This window comes from Puma concolor, chromosome A2, assembly GCF_028749965.1.
Source record: "Puma concolor isolate L17-30 chromosome A2, mPumCon1.1.hap2, whole genome shotgun sequence".
NCBI lineage: Eukaryota > Metazoa > Chordata > Mammalia > Carnivora > Felidae > Puma > Puma concolor.
In genome coordinates, this window is record NC_141668.1 from 78535634 (window position 1) to 78555070 (window position 19437).

Consider the following 19437-nt stretch of genomic DNA (forward strand, 5'->3'; position numbering starts at 1 on the left):
CTCGGTAAAAGTTAAGAGAGAAAGTATTCATACTTCTACATGGCTGCTACCTCATACGCACTACTTACCGCATACTGGAGGCTCAATTACTACCTGCCACCCTCCCCTTGGTTGGGCACCCATCTGCACTGCCCAGCTCACACAAATTCTATGTGGTGGTCCTGCTACCCACACACAGAATTTGAGCATTTCTTAAAACCTGACATACTCATTATGAAGATCTTGGAGGACAGTATCTTAAAGCCCAGTGTTCAAAATAATAGTTCAAAAATGGTATCAAAATAAAGTTTAACACTTTTAACTACTGGAAGGGTTCAGTTCGAGTCTTTTACTCCTTATCAGATACAACTAAGGCAAACAGGGCCACTGCAAATTGAAGCGACTATCACTCTAAAGTCTAAGGATCATAGAGCAAGTTTAAATACCTTTTAATTATTTGGAAAATTAAGAGAAAAAAATAACTCCTACAAATAATTTCCCAAGTTTCATCTAGGTTTTTAGAAGGCTATCTATAAAATCTGACATAGATTTACATACACACACATGCATTTGTGACAGAAAATGCTATAGTAATTTACAATGAAAACAAGGTTTGCATGAATGCACTGTAAAAGAGTATTTCAGTGATCCTACTTACTTAAGGTACCAGAAGGACCAAAAAGGTGATGAAAAGCTACTATTTCTCACTGACACTTTCCACACAGTCAAAACACACACATCAGAACATATAAACAAATACACTAGGAACCCTACAGGGTTTCAAATAATTAAGACTGGTAATCAAAGTTAATTTTTAATGACAATATATTCAAAAATATTCAATGGCACCAACTTTTATTGTGAAAATGTCATTAGCTGTAAATGCCTCTCCTGGAAGAACACACTCAAAGGCAAACGCCTCTACCATCTAAAGATTGAATGGTTGAAATTTTTCTTGTATTTGACCATTTTTCCCCCTCAATTGTTGAGTTGCTAAGTGCCCAATCAAAGGCAATCTTCACAATGCTTCAATACTTTTATTTATAGTTCAATGCCATCCTCCCTCTTTCATTTCCTGATACCAAATTAGGGGATAATGAGTCATTTTGGAAGAAAATCTTTCTAAAGGTGAATAATCAACAATGGGAAATTTATTCCATATAGTAGTTTGGCTAAGTTTTTCCCTTTATGGCTTCTATTTATCTCTTCAAATAACCTAACTCCTTGGTGCCAACACACGAGCAGGGTCCACGTAGGTCAGTATCAAGTAATAATGACTTCCAAAACCCAAACACAGAAATTAATACGGTTTTTCCCTTTTGTGTGAAAATTAGGTTTTTAAAAGCAATATTCTCAGGTTATCATGGGAATCTTATTTTAATAGCCTTTGGAAAGAACTAGACTATCCAAATATATAATGCTAAATATTAATATACCCAAAATTTCACTTGAAGTTCAGTGACATAAAACATTATTCATAATTCTTAAAACATAGTGTGTAAAATAAGTCACAAGTTTATTCTACAATTTTCCTATAAAAGGTATCCAATTCTGTAGAAAAATGCAAACATCGCCTTTATTGTTAATATTTACACTTAGTTCTGTAAACAAAGTTGGCAAAAAGAAAATAAACTAAGCATTCTCATACACATTATTAAAATTTTCAAGAATATGATCTTCATCACTTCTGAAAGGTATTTATTTCAAGTCTAAAAGCCAGTAAATGTAGAAGTTGAAGGGGAAGAGAAAAACACTGACAACAAATTATTTGAATTTTCTTCTTCCCAAATATCTAAAACATCACATATACCACTGTTTTCAGTGTAGCTTGTGAAACCCAGAAATTCTGACTTCTCTTCACTAGTCTGAAACAAATCTAGTAGAGATTGTACTGGTGAACTACAAATTCTGTTTCCTTCTTGTGTAATAAATTCAGTTCTTTTCTTATCTAATTCCACATTTGGTTCCAGATTTTCTTTTTTATTTCTTCCTAATAATATTTTCACTTTCCGATGGATCTTACCAGAAGGTAAACTATCCACATTGTTGAAGTTGCATTCACTGGGTTCCTCAGGGGGACTTTGGGATGGAGTCTTTGCCTGAACTGTTAGGTGCTCCTGTGAACTGTCTGTTGCTAACAGACCAGAATCATGACCAACTATTGAATGAAGGTCCTTTTCCTTCACATCCTTTGCTGGAAAAAGCACAGTATCTGACTTTTGTTTTGGTTGAGATGCAGTATTATCCATACTGACGTTAGACACTTGTACAGATGTCTGTAGCCTACATGGACAGCGATCTACACTTAGTTCTTCTAAGTCACTTTCATTTATCATTAATTTATGTTCAGAAATGTCAAGAATACATCCCTGTTTATTTTTATGTGGAGGTAGATGTGTAAAATCTTGTTTTAGGTCATTTTCAACTGGATTTAACTTGGAACATTTACTATGTGCTTTCTCATCGAGTCCTCTCAATTCACTTGAAGGGCAGGGGATGCATTCTGAAATAAACACAAACTTCCGTTCAGGTTCCTGGACTTCTTTATACAGGAAACGCTGCTCAACTACCTGTACATTATTTTCCTTGAAGTCTTTCTGAGAAGTATGTTGCAATTCGAGCTTTTCTTTTGGTTCAGACCTTTTCAAGATACTTGCAGTAATAGGAGAAAGGGATCCAATACTGTATTTTATTCTTTATAAAACAAAAAGAAAAAATTAAATTGCTATAAAAATTCCTTAGTTTAAAGTCAAATTAGTATCTTTTAAAACTACTTATGTAGCTTATTTAACTTAGACAATAATACAAAAATACTGAAATCTTAACACTTAGCCAAATTTACTTTAGCTGTCTCTAAAGTAACAAAACTGATATAGCTGAAAACTCTAGTGTACCCCCTCTTCTCATCTATGTTCTTCCCCTTCTTCCCAGAGGGAACCAGTTATCTTACTTAAATGTGATGTTTACAACTACTTTAACCATATAATTCAAAGAAAGAGGACAGTAAAGAGATATGGGTCTTCTCCCAATATTGTTCTCATTATCCTGAAAAATATCCTAACTTCTATGGTTTCATTTACATTAATACTGTCTCCTCATTTTACTTAACAATGTGGGGAATGAGTATTGGGACCTAAGGCAGAAACATATTCCCCACTTATATATATTTAAGTGTAAAATACCTAAGAACATATGGAGTCAGAAACCTGGTATCTTTATACTCTAAAAATGACAAAATAGTAATCCTGAAGTTTCACACATGTATTTGACCTGAAAACCTCTTCATGGCGTCTCTTAATATCCTTGGTATGCTAGTTTGTATTACACAATCCTACTAAATTATATACAGAGAGAAACTTACCAGCTCACTACTTATGTTTTCTGTTCTACATGTCACAGATAACACAGAGAAATATAGAATTCAGCCTGCCCTTTCAAAACCAGCAAGGACCATTTTATATTTATTTTGTTTATACTTTCACTCAAGAATTCCTCTTGAACAAATGGAGTATTAAAAATGTAAAATTACTAGTCCAATACTGCTCTCTCCTTTAATGTCTAGAGATGTTTAGGTGATGTGCACACAGATGAAAATTATGCAGATAATATAATTAAGGAAAAACCAGTCTATATTTAAGGACTAGTTCAGAATTTGCTGCAGATTAAATTTTTAGGGAATTCTGAATTCTTACAGTAGCCCACATAATTATAGTTTTTTTTTTTTAAAAGAGAGTGAGAGAGCATGAGTGGCAGGGGGATGGGGGGGAGGTGGGAGAAGAAGGACAGAAGGAGGGAGGGAGAGGGAGAGAGTAGAGAGCAAAGGGAGCGAGGGAGAGAAAAACAGAGAATCTTAAGCAGGCTCCACACTCAGCACAGAAGCTGACATAGGGCTTGATCCCACAACCCTGAGGTCATGACCTGAGCAGAAATCAAGAGTCAAGGCTCAACCAACTGAGCCACCCAGGCGCTCCCCACATACTTTTAATAATTGAAAATATGGCTCCTCTCCAAATATCTTAAGTCAATAATAAACAACCGTTCTGAATGTTACAGAAATAAATTTAGACTGTTCTACCTAGATATAATCAAAAGACTTTGCAGTTAATTTTCTGAACCTGTACCTTGATATATTTTCTAATCTTCCTTAAGCCTTAAGAGTAGACTAAAAACAGATATAAGGACTGAATAGCCTAATGAGTTACTATAAATTTTAGCAAGTGAAAGCATGTCTTTTTATTTTGGATTTATGGGAATAATCTAACCAGGATCATTTAGTCAAAGTGCAGTAAACTGCTAATGAACAGTACTGTATTCATATTTCAAAGTTCTGTTAAGTACTATTAGTAAATATTATTGGCAAGTAGAATATAAGAAAAAAAAACTTAGTGAAAGTATAAAGACTTAACAGAAGTAGAAGAAGGTTTATTTAAACTCCTTAAGATTAACTAAAAATTCTAGCTCTTTTAGTCCAAGAAGATGGTAAACTTTATGGTCCCAGACCAGGGACTGACAAACTGTATAGCACATGGACCAAATCTAGTCTATCATTTATATATTTTTCAATAAAGTTTTATTGGAACACAGCCACACCCACTCACTTACATATTGGATGTGGCTGCTTCCACTGAACAATGACAAAGCTAAGTAGTTGAAATAGGTATCTTATGGTTCACAAAGCCTAAAATATTTACTGTTTGCCAACTCCCCTTCTAGACTATAACAAGACTTGAAGACCTTAAAAGTAATCTAAAGTAAGCACTTTTGGTAGTGAAGAGGGGATGGGAGTGGGGAGAAAAGAAGTAATCAGTTCTTAATCATTTACATCCTGAAAAGATATATTCCTTCTAAGAACGAAAAACTGATTTATTTTTAGTTTAATGAAACAGCTTAATATTCTGGTAAAATTTAAAACTTAGGTTGATATATTACCTTTTATTTCTAGGCATGTCTCTTTCATATTCCACAAAGTCAAAAATTAACTTAGATACAATATCATCAACAACTTGATAGTGATTACTCTGTGCAAAGTTTTTATGTTGCTCACTTAGAAGATGCTAAAACAAAAACAAAAATATACATAAATCATATATTCTTAAACGAACAGATTCCTTTTTGTTCAAGCTTTCTAATATTTTCATGCCCCTAAGATTAGGTTTCTCATAACTACTCCAAAGAAATATCCTTTACTAGAACTTCAAAGAATGTTAAGTAAAATAAATTTGTGGTTTAAATGGAACTACAAATAAACTACATCAGAAAATGAAGATAAAGATGGAGAAATACAACAGTAACATTTAGCATTTAGAGTGTGCTAATACTCTTAAGACAGTATTTCCCTTTATTTTATTTCATTCTTACACAATTACCACTAAGTAAATATGGTAGGGCCTATAAAATATTAAATGAATGAAATGTTACAGTTTAACATATAGGAATCCAAAAGGCGATTATAAAAACAAGTAAAATAAATGCTGAGACGTACAAAAAAAGAAAGAATTCACTATTGAGGAACACATTTGAGAATGAGCAAGTAAACCATCTCAATTACCCAATGCTTATAATGGAGAATATGGAAATTATATTCTCAGTCTTTTTTTTTTTTTAATTGAAGTTTAGTTGACAGTTATTCTCAGTCTTAAGTGTGGTGCAGAATAGTAAACAAGTTCAGTGTACTGGGATAAAACTCAAAGGAAACAAAGTTTCTGCTAAATAGGTGGAATCTCCAGGCTAATTCTATTATTTCTCTGTCAGCTGATAAGGGAATTGCACCTAGAAGGCTGTACCAAGTGACTGTGCAAGAACCTCACTTCCGTTTCTCTAGTTTCATGTAACTTTTGATGATTTGACTGTATTTCCAAAAACTAAAGTCTCCAGCGATTACAAGAAACAAAAGTATTCTGGACTATTCCTTCCTAAGTTGCAAAATTGCCCACATACAAATTATCTATGCCCAGTAATGTTAAACAAATGAGAAATGATTAAAATGTAAAAAGAAACATTAACTTTTAAGTTTAGATTCCATTTACTCATGTCTTTAGGAGAAAGAAAATTAATTGTAATAAATTAAGAAAACAGTCTCCCAACTTTTATGTAGCTGTCCTCTACCTCCACCTACCTCTTCTCTGAAGTCCTGACTTAAATGTCTCTTTTTCAATAGAGTTTTCTATGTCCCTTATCCAGTGTTAAGTACCCTCTCATTATTTGTTACCATTGCACTGTATACTTCACTTTTTTGATACTATCCTACTTGCAAAGGCATGTTTTGTATCAATCTTCTCTCTCATACCATAAACTATCTAAGGGAAAGGAATATGTCTGCCTTGCTTGTTGCTTAATCTCCAGTAATCAAATCTGCTAAATGAATGCCTTGATACAGGTGGAACTGAATCCCTAAAACCTAAGATTCAGAAAAACAAAATAATTTCTTTATTCTCAGCAACTAAGAAACAGATACATAAAAACTGTAATAACAAATGATTTTAAAATATAAATCCCAACATCTACTACTTTTCCTTCCTTGTGTCAGTGACCAGGTTTTCATTTTTCAGTCCTAACATTTTTTGAACATTAAATGAGGATCACAAATTGGTATTAAAGAAAACATCCATTAGAGATTATTCCATTTTAATAACAGCAAAGCAAAATTTCAGGACCAATCTATAACTTAAATTTCAAAATGATTTTTTGGGAAGGGGAAATATTTCTAAGATGGTTTTAGCTTCTTCTGATTAAAAATAATTTTAGGGCTCCTGGGTGGCTCAGGTTGGTAAATTGTCTGGCTCTTGACTTTGGCTCAGGTCATGATCTCAAGGTTCGTGGGATCGAGACCCACATCAGGCTCTGTACTGACAGTGCGGATCCTGTTTGGGATTCTCTCTCTCCCTCTCTGTCCTTCCTCTGCACATGTACAAGCCTATATACCCAGTGTTTTCTCTGTCCCCCTCTCTCTCAAAATAAACATTTAAAAAAATAATTTTAAAGTAACCCTACATTTCTCCTTTATTACATAAATAAAACACAAAATACTAACACAAAATACTGATATATTTTGGGTTATAAACAATCAAACTTCAACTTAGAGTCTAAAAACAGAAATAGCTTATTTCTTAGATATTTATAAATATTATTCTTTCTCCTTAAACTTTTTCACCACCTTCTACCAAACTAAACACCAAACATACATATCCACTAAAATGACCAACTCAAATAATAACACCTAAAATTTAATAAACACAGCTCCCACCACTGTCCAAGGTCACACAAACAGGAAGCCAGGATTCAAAGCTGGGTAGCAGGATCCAAACAAAGCTTTCGTTTTTTTTTTTTTTTTTTTTTTTTTAATTTATTTATCACTTTACAAACTGCATCTTCATCCCGTACCCCTTCCAATTATTCTATTTCTCTTTCTGCTAATTCAAAGAATTCTACTTTCTTCTCATTCTCCTATTAGTTAATCATATGCTCATTTTTTAATTCCTCAGGTTGAAGCATCTTCTCTTACTCTGAACATCCAATCCACTGGCAAATCCCCTTCACCCCATCTTTAAATATATCCACAATCTGACCAGACCACATCACTTCCACTAGGTCATCACTACCAGTTTAATGTTTTTTTCAATCCCATCAAATCAGTTTAATTTAGCACTTTTGCACTGCTTATTTCAATATCCATGAGTCTTGTTCCCTCACTTCCTAGGTTTCTACTTCAATTTCACTTTACTGAATCACAATATTGCATTCAATATTCAGTTATCTAGGTTTTCCTTATGTAGTCTAAATAAGTATCAACACTCCCATTCCTGCTTTACAGTTTCTCATAGCACTGATCTCACGTTCTTTTTACTTTTCTTACCAAGTGGTTACCTATCCCCCACCCCCTTCCATAGAATGTAATTTTCACAAGGGTAGGGAATTGGTCTCTTTTGTTCAATGCTATTTGCTCAGAGTAGTGACTGGTATAACACAGGTACTTAATAAATATTTGCTGAGTTAATGAATAAAAATGAATTTTTCAAAATATTATTTTCCCACTTTGGGTTCTTAAAATTTAAGATAATTCTATAAAAAAGAAATACATGCTACTTACAAGTTATGAACCACAATCAGAAAAATAAGCTAAAATTTAAATAGTAAATATTCATAGTTTTAGAAATATCAACCCCCTAAGTATAAAATGACACTTACAGTTTCAAGATCTTCATATTTCTGCAAGCAACATTCACAGTATCCTTTTTTTTTCTTCTCTTTCAACTGGAGTTGAATTGGGATTCCACATTTATTGCCATCTGTTTGGATTCTGATAGAAATATACGGTAAAAGAATTAACTCCTGAACATTAAGAAGTAATTTATAAAGTGTACCGTCCTCACCTATCAAACAATCTGCTATAATCTCCAGAGATTTATATCAATAAATACTTTTAAATATATTTCTTTTTAGGGGCGCCTGGGTGGCGCAGTCGGTTAAGCGTCCGACTTCAGCCAGGTCACGATCTCGCGGTCCGTGAGTTCGAGCCCCGCGTCGGGCTCTGGGCTGATGGCTCAGAGCCTGGAGCCTGTTTCCGATTCTGTGTCTCCCTCTCTCTCTGCCCCTCCCCCGTTCATGCTCTGTCTCTCTCTGTCCCAAAAATAAATAAACGTTGAAAAAAAAAAAAAAATTAAAAAAAAAAAAAATACACAAGGGGTAAAACCGTAACAGTGATCAAACATAACACACACACACACACACACACACACACACACACACACACACACACACACACACCACCATGGCTAAATGAATTATTTTAAATATTTGCTTAAAACGAAAAAAATCACTTAAAGGTTAAACCAACCTTAGTTTAACCTGCGTTTGCTTCTGGATGCTAGATGGCTTATCTACATCAAATGGACTGGAGGGCTTCTGAATAGAATAATTTATAAAAGGCATATTGGTCAGCTGAAGATAAAATGGTCTATAAAGTCTAAAAAAGTAAAAAGACAAATACATGAAATTCTTTAGGGTGAAAAAAAAACACAACTGAAGTCTTCTATTTCAAAAACATGGAATTCATCTAGAATCTGAAATAACAGAAATCAGTTAGGCTTTCCTTCCCCATTCCTAGACCTAATTCTTTTCTTAAAAACAAACATTTTAAAAAGAATATGGTAAAATAACACAAAACTCACTATCTTAACCATTTTTTTAAAAAGTAATCTCTATGTACAGCATGGGGCTCAAACTCATGAGCGACATCAAAAGTCACAGACTCTATTGACTGAGCCAGCCAGGTGCCCCTATTTTACCCATTTTTAAATGTACACTTCAGCTGCATTAAGTACATTTACAGTGTTTTCCAACCATTAACACTGTCCATCTCTAGAACTCTTTTCATCTTTAAAAACAGCAATTCTCTACCATTAAACAGTAACTCATTCTCCCTTCCCCACCTACCCTTGACACATCTCATTAAATGGAATCATGTAGTATTTTTCCACTTATTTCACTTAGCGTAATGTCCTCAAAGTTCATCCATGTGTCAAAAACTAATCCCTTTTTAAGGTTGAATAATAACCATTTTATGTATATACCATATCATCCATTCATTGGTTGATGGATATATGGATTGCTTCTGCTGCTGGGCTACTATGAACAGTACTACCACCAACATGGAATGTGCAAGTCTTGCTTTCAATTCCTTTGGATATATACCCAGAAGTGAAACTCCTAGATCATATCATAGTTGTAATTTTATGAAGAACTTCCATACTGTTTTCCATAGTGGTCACACTATTTTACAATCCCACCAACAGTGCACAAGGGTTCCAATTCCTCCACATCCTTGCCAATACCTATTATTCTGATTTTGTTTTTAATAACAGCCATCCTAATGGTGTGCGGTGATAGATATCTCATAGTGGTTTTGATTTGCATTTCTCTGGTAATTAGTGATGTTGAACATCTTTCCATGTATTTGTTGGCAATTTGTTTGGAGAAACATCAAGTCCTGTGCCATTTTTAAAATCTGATAATTTGATTTTCTGTTGGCTTTTTAATATTACATTTTTTAAATTAAGTTTTTAATTCCAGTACAGTTAAAATAGTTATTACATCAGTTTCAGGTGTATAATATAGTGATTCAACAATTCCATACATCACCGAATGCTCCTCCTGTTTGCCCCAGGCATTATGCAAACTATAGTTTCTATGTTGCCTCTTCGCAGGCTGCTGTCTCTTTAAGGGCAGGAACCTAGCTATCACATGCCCTTCCAACTCACTAGTAAGTCAGCTGACTTTTAAATCTCTAAGATCCAAGTCCTGCTGGTTATACAAAATCAGGGAACTCAGCTATTCTGGTTTTCAAAGGCAGACATTATAGGGATTCATCCTCCCCTTGTGGGCTGCCTGGTGCTTTCACCTCTCCAAGCCAGGGCCTGCAGCTCCCAATCACCATTTCTGCCCTTTCTAATCTTTCAGATGTGGCTTCTTCTCCACATCTAGTTGTGAAGTTTGTTCTGCCAGTCTTCAGATGGTTCTCCGGTTTATTCATTCAGATGCAAGTGCTAACTAGTTGTAAACATGGGATAGGTTGAGGATCCTCCTCCACTATCTTCCCAAGCTCCACCCCGACCCCCCATATTACACTATATTAGATAAAGGATTTAAAAATATCTTCTCCCATTCCATGGTTTGCCTTTTCACTGCTGTGCACAGGAATTTATAATTTTGATCTAATCCAATTTATTTTATCTTTTGTTGCTTGTACTTTTGGTATCATATTCAAGAAATCATTGCAAAATCCAGTGTCATAAAGCTTTCCCCTTGTTTTCTTCCAAGAGTTTTATAGTTATAAGTCTTTGATCTATTTTAATTTTATGTATGGTATAAATTAATAGTCCAACTTCATTCTTCTGCATGTGCATATGTAGTTTCCCCACTACTATTTGCTAAAGACTGTCCTTTCCCCACTGAATAATGCTGGCAACCATTTGCCCACACATGTAAAGATTTTACTTCTTAGCTCTTTATTCTTTTCCATTGGTTTACACATCTGTCTTTATGTCGATAACAAGTTGTTCTGATTACTGTAGCTTTTAGTAAATTCCAAAATCATGACGTCTAGATCTTCAATTTTGTTCTATCAAGATTGCTTTGGGTGTTTGTGGTCCCTTGCCATTTGGTATGAATTTTAGGATGTATTTCTCACTTTCTGCAAAAAACGTCATTGGGATTTTGACAGGGATTGCACTGAATCTGTAGATCGCTTTGGGCAGTACGGACATGTTGGCAGTCTGAGGTATTCCAATCTATGAACTTGGGATATCTTTCCATATACTGGTGCCTTCTCTAGGCCTAACTTTGAATTGCATTTTTTTCCTCATAGTAATACGTTTCATAAAAAGAAGCACTCAACACATCTTTGTCACCTCAATGAGTACCCAAAATTAATCACACATGTCTAAAGGAGTAACTAGAAGGTTAAGAAAAAGTTATCTAATTCTCATGTCAAATTAATTTCCTTGTATACAGTCTTCATTAAGATTACTCTTTGAAACTTCAGAATGAGTTCAAGAAAACTACTAAAGGTTATTCTCAGATTTTGTACTTCCAAATATTACCTAATAATTTCTTTTTCACAAAGTAGAAGCAATCTTTAAACAGTATTTCTAAATCATTAGGTACTGCATTTAGCTAGCAAATCATTATTTGAAATATTAAAAAAATGAGCTGGTTTCATGACTGCTCTAAACCAAATATTTCAAGGAATTATCATCTACAACATACTAAAACTAAATTAAGCTAAAAATTGCTTAATTTTTGAGCAAAAATTAATTAACACTACTTTCTCCAACTTGTGCACCTGCCTATTAGTATAACTCTAACAAAGAGACCTAATATTATTAGTGGAGATAGCTTAATTAGACTTTTTTTCTTTTAACTGAACTTAGATACTTACTGGCTCATATCCTCCACCTTTACAAAAGGTTTTTTAAGTCTACCTGCTTGAGAACAAACAAAACATTATTATTAGATATGTATAAATCCAAGAAATTAAAAAAAAATACTCTGGCTAAAAATCCCACCCAACTATGTACAGGTCCTCAATTTACAATCAGGATACACCTCAATAAACCCATTTTAAGTTGAAAATATTTTAAGATGAAAATGCACCTAACCTATCAAACATCACAGCTTAGCCCTAGCCTAACTTAAAGCATGCTCAGAACACTTACATTAGCTTATAGTTGGACAAAATCATCTAACCCAAAGCCCAATTTTATAATAAAATGCTGACTATCTGATGTAATTTATTGAAAACTATACTGAAAGTGAAAAACAGAATGGTTTTAAGCATACTGGTTGTTTACCCTTACGACCACGTAAATGAATGGGAGCTGCAGCTCCCTGCCGTTTCCCGTCATGAGTATTGTAAGGCATACTGCCAGCCCGGGAAAAGGTCAACATTCAAAATGTGAAGTACGATGTCTACTGAATGTGTATTACTTTTGTAACATTGTAAAGATGGAAAATTATAAGCCAAACCATTGTAAATTGAGGACCATCTATATCCATTATCCATTCATTTCAACTCAAAGTTTTAAGCCTCAGGTGAGATATTTTACAATACCAGCCCATTTCCAAAATACCAGAAGTTCTGTCTATATCCTGAGATTCTTAAACTGAAGGGATCCCCCAAAAGATCTATGAATAGAATTCAGGAGAATAATGAGCTAAAACAGGAAAAAATTTTAACTTTTATTTTCACTGATCTCTAACCAAAATTTAACATTTCCTCCAGTTATGCATATAAGGAACAGGATCACAGTGGTATTAGCAGTGCCTGTAATTCTAATACTGAATAAAAGAAATACTTTCATATTAGTTATTACAGATATTCGAAAGCACCACTGATAGCTTACCACTGCAAAATTACAATAGCAATTAGAATCACTGCTAGAACTCATTTTTAATGTGTAAAAAAAATCAAGTATATCATGATTTCATAACTCAAAATATTCTGACAACTGAATTTCATTTACTGACTTTCTCAGTAATCTAATAATTTTTCAAATGTTTTTAAAAACATTATTCTGAAAAGGGGTCCATAAGTTTCACCAGACTACCATACGTGTCCATATTCTAAAAAAGGCTAAGACCTACTGAACGAGTTCCCTGAAGTGTTGTTTACATGATTTTTCAGAGGAGTTTTATATGTTCTATTTTCTAAAGGCAAATCCAACACACTTAAGGATATCAAAATACTTACTTCTTGCTTTCTGTGTACCAATACCTACTCTTTTCCCCTAAAAAGAAAAAAAAAAGAAAAAAAGTGAAAACACTGGATTTGAAAGTACTGTGACAATGGCAACTGCAATGGCTCTTTTTATCCTGAAGACCATCATACAGGGAAAGTATTAAATAGAAAAGGGTGATTACTGTAGTTTTGGTGGGGGGGGGAGAAGCTTGCTTTTAAAAATCAACTCAACCAAAGACATGAAACAGTGAACATAATACAAGCTCACTTTTATAATGCACCCCCAAAATACCTTGCATTCTAGCTATAATTGTTTTTGTCTTCACAGAAAGAAATCAACCAATGAGGAAAAGGTACAGTTAATGAAATAATCTAAAAGTCATTGTAAGTTATTTTTATGCCTTTACTCAACAAAACATTTGTGATAGAATGAACAAAGGAATTATTGAAATATTACAGTCTGTCAATTCCTGTCAAGGTGGAATATGTTCAATATGGTTAATCAATCCCCCTGATTACAAGTAAAACTCTGGATAAAATACAATAAGTAACTACAGGAGAACAGAAAAGTAAATAAAAGCAGACGTACTGTAGAAAGAATCCAAAACTTAGGCTACCTTTAAGGGACTACACTTCCCATCCTCCCCTTTATCTCACAATGTAACCTCTAATCACAGAGTTGGCAGCAATTAGTGGAGCCAGTGGCTAAAACTTCTATATAAACCACATATTTCCTGTAGTCCCAAGAGTACAAAGGAAATCCATGGACTATTTTTTCCTTTTCTCCCACAGTTCTACCTCAGGGTGGATTCCAGTTATCAAACTGCAGTTGTAGGTGCCAGAGGCAACTAAAATTGAGAAATCCTGACATTCTAAACATAAGAACAAGGGAAAGGGCCATTGTAGGCTGGGAGAGTGAAGGGTAGACTGCAGAAAGTAGCAAGTTGGAGAAAGGGATCCCTAATTACCTATATATATCCAAAATAGGTGTTAGGCTTAACTTCAAGGCTTTGAAAATAGAACTAAGATTTAAACACTGCCCAAGCCTTTGACTAACCTATAAGTGATACATGTGCAGAACAAACAGCTGCATACAAATCTTTGAAAACCAAAACGAAGACTGGAAGTGCTATGTACAGAAATTGAGACAGAACTGAGTTTGAACAAAACTTGACAAATGTTTGCTAAAACAATCACACATACAAAACCCCCAATCACGACAGCAACAAAATCAGCATTCTCCAGAGTACTGTAATAGCTCTGGAAGTCTATACAACATAAATTTGCAATATTTAATATAAATCAAAAATTATTTGACATATTAAGTATCAGTAAAAACATGATCAATTCTTGAGGGAAAAAGACAATCAGATGCCAACCCCAAGATGTTCCCAATGTCAAAATTATCAGAGAAAGACTTTAAGGGTAAACACAGTTCAAATGAATGGGAAAATACAAGTTCTCTGCAAAAAGACAAACTATTTAAAAATAATCAAATGTAGAAGTGAAAAATACATGATTTGGAATTAACTGGATGGGCTTAAAAACACAGATGATCCACTGAAGTGTCAGAGAATTGGAAGACATCAATAAAAATCTTTCCTTAGAAGAACAGAGGGAAAAAAAGGTGGGCGGGGGAATGAACAGTCCCTCAGGGATCCAATAAACACCTTGTTTGTATTCTACTATAATTAACAAAAAAAGGTCTAAAATTAGTGTTACTGGAGATGCAGAAATAGAAGAAACAGAATGAAGAAAAACAAGTTTAACAAAATAGCTCAAACTTCCCAAACATTAAGTTTATAGATTTCAGAAGCTTAGTGAACAACAAACAGAATCATCTCAAAGTAAACCATGCTGAGGCATAACACAAACTGTTGAAAACCAAAGATAAATTAAAAATTTTGGAAGTACATAGAGAAAAATGATCATTATATATAAGAAAACAACAATCGAATGACTCCAGATTTTTCATCAAAATCCGTGGAAGCAAGATAGTTGTGGAACACCTGTAAAAGTACTAAAATAAAGGGGTGCCTGGGTGGCTCAGTCGGTTAAGCATCCGACTTCAGCTCAGGTCATGATCCCGCGGTCCGTGAGTTTGAGCCCCACGTCGGGCTCTGGGACGATGGCTCAGAGCCTGGAGCCTGCTTCCGATTCTGTGTCTCCCTCTCTCTCTGCCCCTCCCCCGTTCATGCTCTGTCTCTGTCTCAAAAATAAATAAACGTTAAAAAAAAAAAATAAAAGTGCTAAATAAAGAATTTTTATTTATTTATTTTTTTAAGTTTATTTATTTTGAGAGAGAGACCATGTGCACAAGTGCACACAAGCAGGGGAAGGGCAGAGAGAGAATTTCAAGCAGGCTCTACACTGCCAATGCAGAGCCGAAGCGGGGCTTATCTCACAAACCGAACTGTGAGATCACAACCTGAGCTGAGATCAAGAGTAGGATGCTTAACCAACTGAGCCACGCAGGTGCCCCTGAAATTAAAAAAAAAAAAAAAAAAAAATTAATTCATAGTTCTTTATCCAGTGAAAAGATCTTACAGGAATGAAAGCAAAATAAAAACATTCTCACACTCTCTTCTATATGACTTTTTCGAGCTAAAAGGGTAAAACTGGTGGGTTTTTCAAAAAATGCAAATCTAACAAAATATACCACAAAAATTGGTTTGGGAGGATAAAAGGGTTCAAAAAGTCTTAAGCCTTCTACATTTTATTTGAAGGGTAAAATGCTAACTCTAAATAGACTATGAAAAGTTACACAGGTATAGTTTAAATCCTAAGCAACAACTAAAAACAAAACAAAAACAAAAACAAAAGAAATGGATATGGTCAAAAAGCCAAGAGATAAATTTTCCAACAATCTGAAAGGCAGCAGAAAATAGAGAAACAGAGAAATAAAATACAGAGAACACCAAGAGAAAAACATTAGTATACTTACTAGGCCTAAATTAAACAATACTGATAATTACTAAGTAGAAATCATTAAAAACATGCCAATTAAAAGACAGACATTGGCAGATTTAATAAAAAGACAAGTTCCAAATATCTATTAGAAACGCATTTAAAAAACACACAGATATGTAAATGGAGAAGGAATAAAAAAGAGCATGCAAACACTAATCAAAAGGAAGCTGGAGACACCTGGGTAGCTCAGTTAAGTGTCTGACTTCTGCTCAGGTCATGATCTTGCGGATCATGGGATAGAGCTCCACATCAAGCTCTTGCTGAAAGCTCAGAGCCTGCAGCCTGCTTCAGATTCTGTGCCTCCCTCTTACTCTGTCCCTCCCCCGTTCTTACTGTCTCCTTCTTGCTCTAAAATAAATGTTAAAAAAAATTAATAGTAATAAAAAAAGGAAAAAAGTGGCAATAGTGTTTCAGACACAGAGACTTCAGAACATGAAATACTAACAGAGACACAGGGACATTATATGACAATAAGGTTACTTACTAATAGGGACAGAGGGACATATGATAAGATTAATTCACAAAGAAAACATAAGAATAATATACGTGTATACATCTAAGAAGACTCAAAATACATGAGTCAAAAATTGTGACAGAACTGGAAGGAAAAATACACAAATTCACATTATACTTGGCAACTTCGGTACTCCTCTCACTTTCAGTAATGGCTAGAATAAGACAAAAAATCAGTATGGATACAGAAAACCTATACAATTTGACCTACTTGACATCTAAAGAATATTCCACCTATTGGGGTGGCCTGTGTGGCTCAGCTGGTTAAGCATCAACTCTTGGTTTTAGCTCAGGTCATGATCTCATGGTCTGGAGGTCTGAGCCAGTTTGTAGGTTTGAGCCCCATGTCAGGCTCTGCACTGACAGCACAGATACTGCTTGGGATTCTGTCTCCTCTCTCTCTGCCCCTCACAAAATAAATAAACTTAAAAAAAAAAAAAAAAGAACATTCCATCTATTAATTGCAGAATATACACTTTTTAAGTGCACATGGAACTTGCATTAAGAGACTATATTCTGGACAATGATACAAACCTTGACAAACTTGAAAGAACTGAAATCACACAAAGTGGGTGTTCTGACCATAAAAGAATTAAAACAGCAATCATTCATTGCTAGTGGAAATGTAAAATGGTAGAATCCTTTTGGAAGACAGTTTGGCAGCTTCTTACCAAATTCAACATACTCTTACAATCTAATCCAGCAATTATACTCCTTGGTATTTATCCAAATGAGTTGAAAACTACGGTCCAAACAAAACCCTGCACATGGCAACCAAGATGTCTTTCAGAAGGTGAATGAGTAAAGTTGCAAATCCAGGCAATGGAATTATTCAGCAATTAAAATAAAAAAGCTATCAAGTCATGAAAAGACATGGAGAAACTTTAAAAGCCTATCACTAACTGAAGAAGCCAATCTGAAAAGGCTACATACTATATGATACCAAATATGACATTCTGGAAAAAGCCAAACTATGGAAAAAGGATCAGTAGTTACGAGGAGGGAGAGAGAGATGAATAGATGGAGGATTTTTAGAGAAACTACTCTGTATGATACTGTGATGGAAGATACATGTCACTATTCATTTGTGCAAACCTACAGAATGTACATCAAGAGTGAATGAACCCTAACGTAAACTATGGACTTTAAGTGATGATGACTTATCAATAAAGATTCATCAATTTATAATCAATGTACCACTGTAGTGCAGGATGTTGATAGCGGGGGAGGCTGTGTGTATACTGAGAGGCAAGGGGTATGTGGGAATATCTGCCTACTACTCAAATTTACTATGAACCTACAGCTGCTCCAAAACAGTGTCTGTATGTATACTATATCCATAAATACCATATATATTATACATATTTGATGCATATCATAAACATATATATTATATACACATATGCACACACCCCCATATATATGTATATAAAGCTCTATATAAATTGCGTGGGAATGCAGTAAAGCAGAGCTCAAAAAAATTTACAGCAAAGCTAGTTCTTTGAAAAGATTAGTAAAATTGATAAAACTCTATCCTGATGAAGAAAAAATGTAATAATGATCTCAGGAATGAAAGACGAAACCTCATTCAGACTCCATAGACATTAAAAGCTTAATTAGGGAATATTACAAACACCTTTGCCATCAATTTGACAGCTTAGACAGGAAGTACAAATTCCAAACACCAAAATACACTCAAGAAGAAATAACCTGAATTTCTTTTATCTAATAAAGAAATTGAATTCATAGTTGGTGATTTTCAAAAGAAAATTCCAGACCTAGATAACCTTACTAGTAAATTCTACCAAACATTTAATAAATAAAACTGACTCTACGAAAACCCATCTAGAAAATAAAAGTGGAAATACATCCCAGCATTTGAGGAGAGAATTACCCTGACGCTAAAACCAAAGACATCAAAACAGAAAAAGACCAATATTCCTCATGTACATATGTATGTGTATATGTACATGTACACACACACACACACACTCCCCAAAATTTCAAGTAAACCGAGAAAAGAAAAAAAACTCTAAGCACTTTAAATAGTGGAGCAAAATGCATTCATTCAACTTTAGTACTTGGGAAGCCAAATTTTCCAGAAACATTTTCTTCTCATATACAAACAAAATTTCTTACATACATACAATCAATCAATCAATCCCTGACAAGTATACATCCTGGACTACAGATAAATTTGGTATTCTTTTCCTTTTTGTTTTGAGAAAAGATCTGTTTCACAGCTATTTTATCACACTTTCATTGTTTTTCTTGTTTCACCAGGGCAACAACCCCTAGTGCCGGGCCCATAACAGGACTGAATATCTGTTGAATACTGAGGGTTGTAAGTGTAAACAAAATATCCCTGAATACTTTTTAAACTATGAACCATGACCTATTAGCAGGTTAATATCAACTTAAGAGTTGTGACTAGTATTTTTTACAAACGAAAATACAATACTATTGAAATACTGGCATAAATCACATTAAGGGTAAATACTATTTCATGAAACTTGTTTCAGATATGTACTTAAATACACTGCATGTAGACAGAAATATGTTTGTGTATTTAGAGACCATAATGTCCTTGTGAGTTTACATTTTCGTATTTGTTTCTATATACCATCCAAAAACTCTGTAAAGAACACTAAAGGTAGCTTAATGCTATTTAGCATATTTCAATTAAGGTATATTTACCCATAATTTTTTAAAATTTGGAAATAGCCATTTGGAGGTTTGTT

The 19437-nt window shown here is 34.3% G+C and overlaps 1 protein-coding gene across 3 annotated transcripts in view; it reads right to left on the minus strand.

Moving 5' to 3' along the window:
* Positions 1-1471: 1471 nt before the first annotated feature.
* The window catches only part of DBF4 (DBF4-CDC7 kinase regulatory subunit), a 29909-nt gene continuing 11943 nt past the window's right edge, over positions 1472-19437 (minus strand). For 2 of the 3 annotated variants that reach the window (XM_025929603.2, XM_086696780.1), the window contains 6 exons: positions 13226-13262; positions 11915-11960; positions 8813-8941; positions 8164-8275; positions 4909-5033; positions 1472-2673 (listed from right to left, as the gene is read on the minus strand). In XM_025929603.2, the coding sequence (XP_025785388.1) occupies positions 1689-2673; positions 4909-5033; positions 8164-8275; positions 8813-8941; positions 11915-11960; positions 13226-13262 (1434 nt within the window). In that variant the 3' untranslated portion in view covers positions 1472-1688. The remainder of the gene's footprint in view (positions 2674-4908; positions 5034-8163; positions 8276-8812; positions 8942-11914; positions 11961-13225; positions 13263-19437) is intronic. The other variant, XM_025929604.2, reaches the window with a different exon arrangement.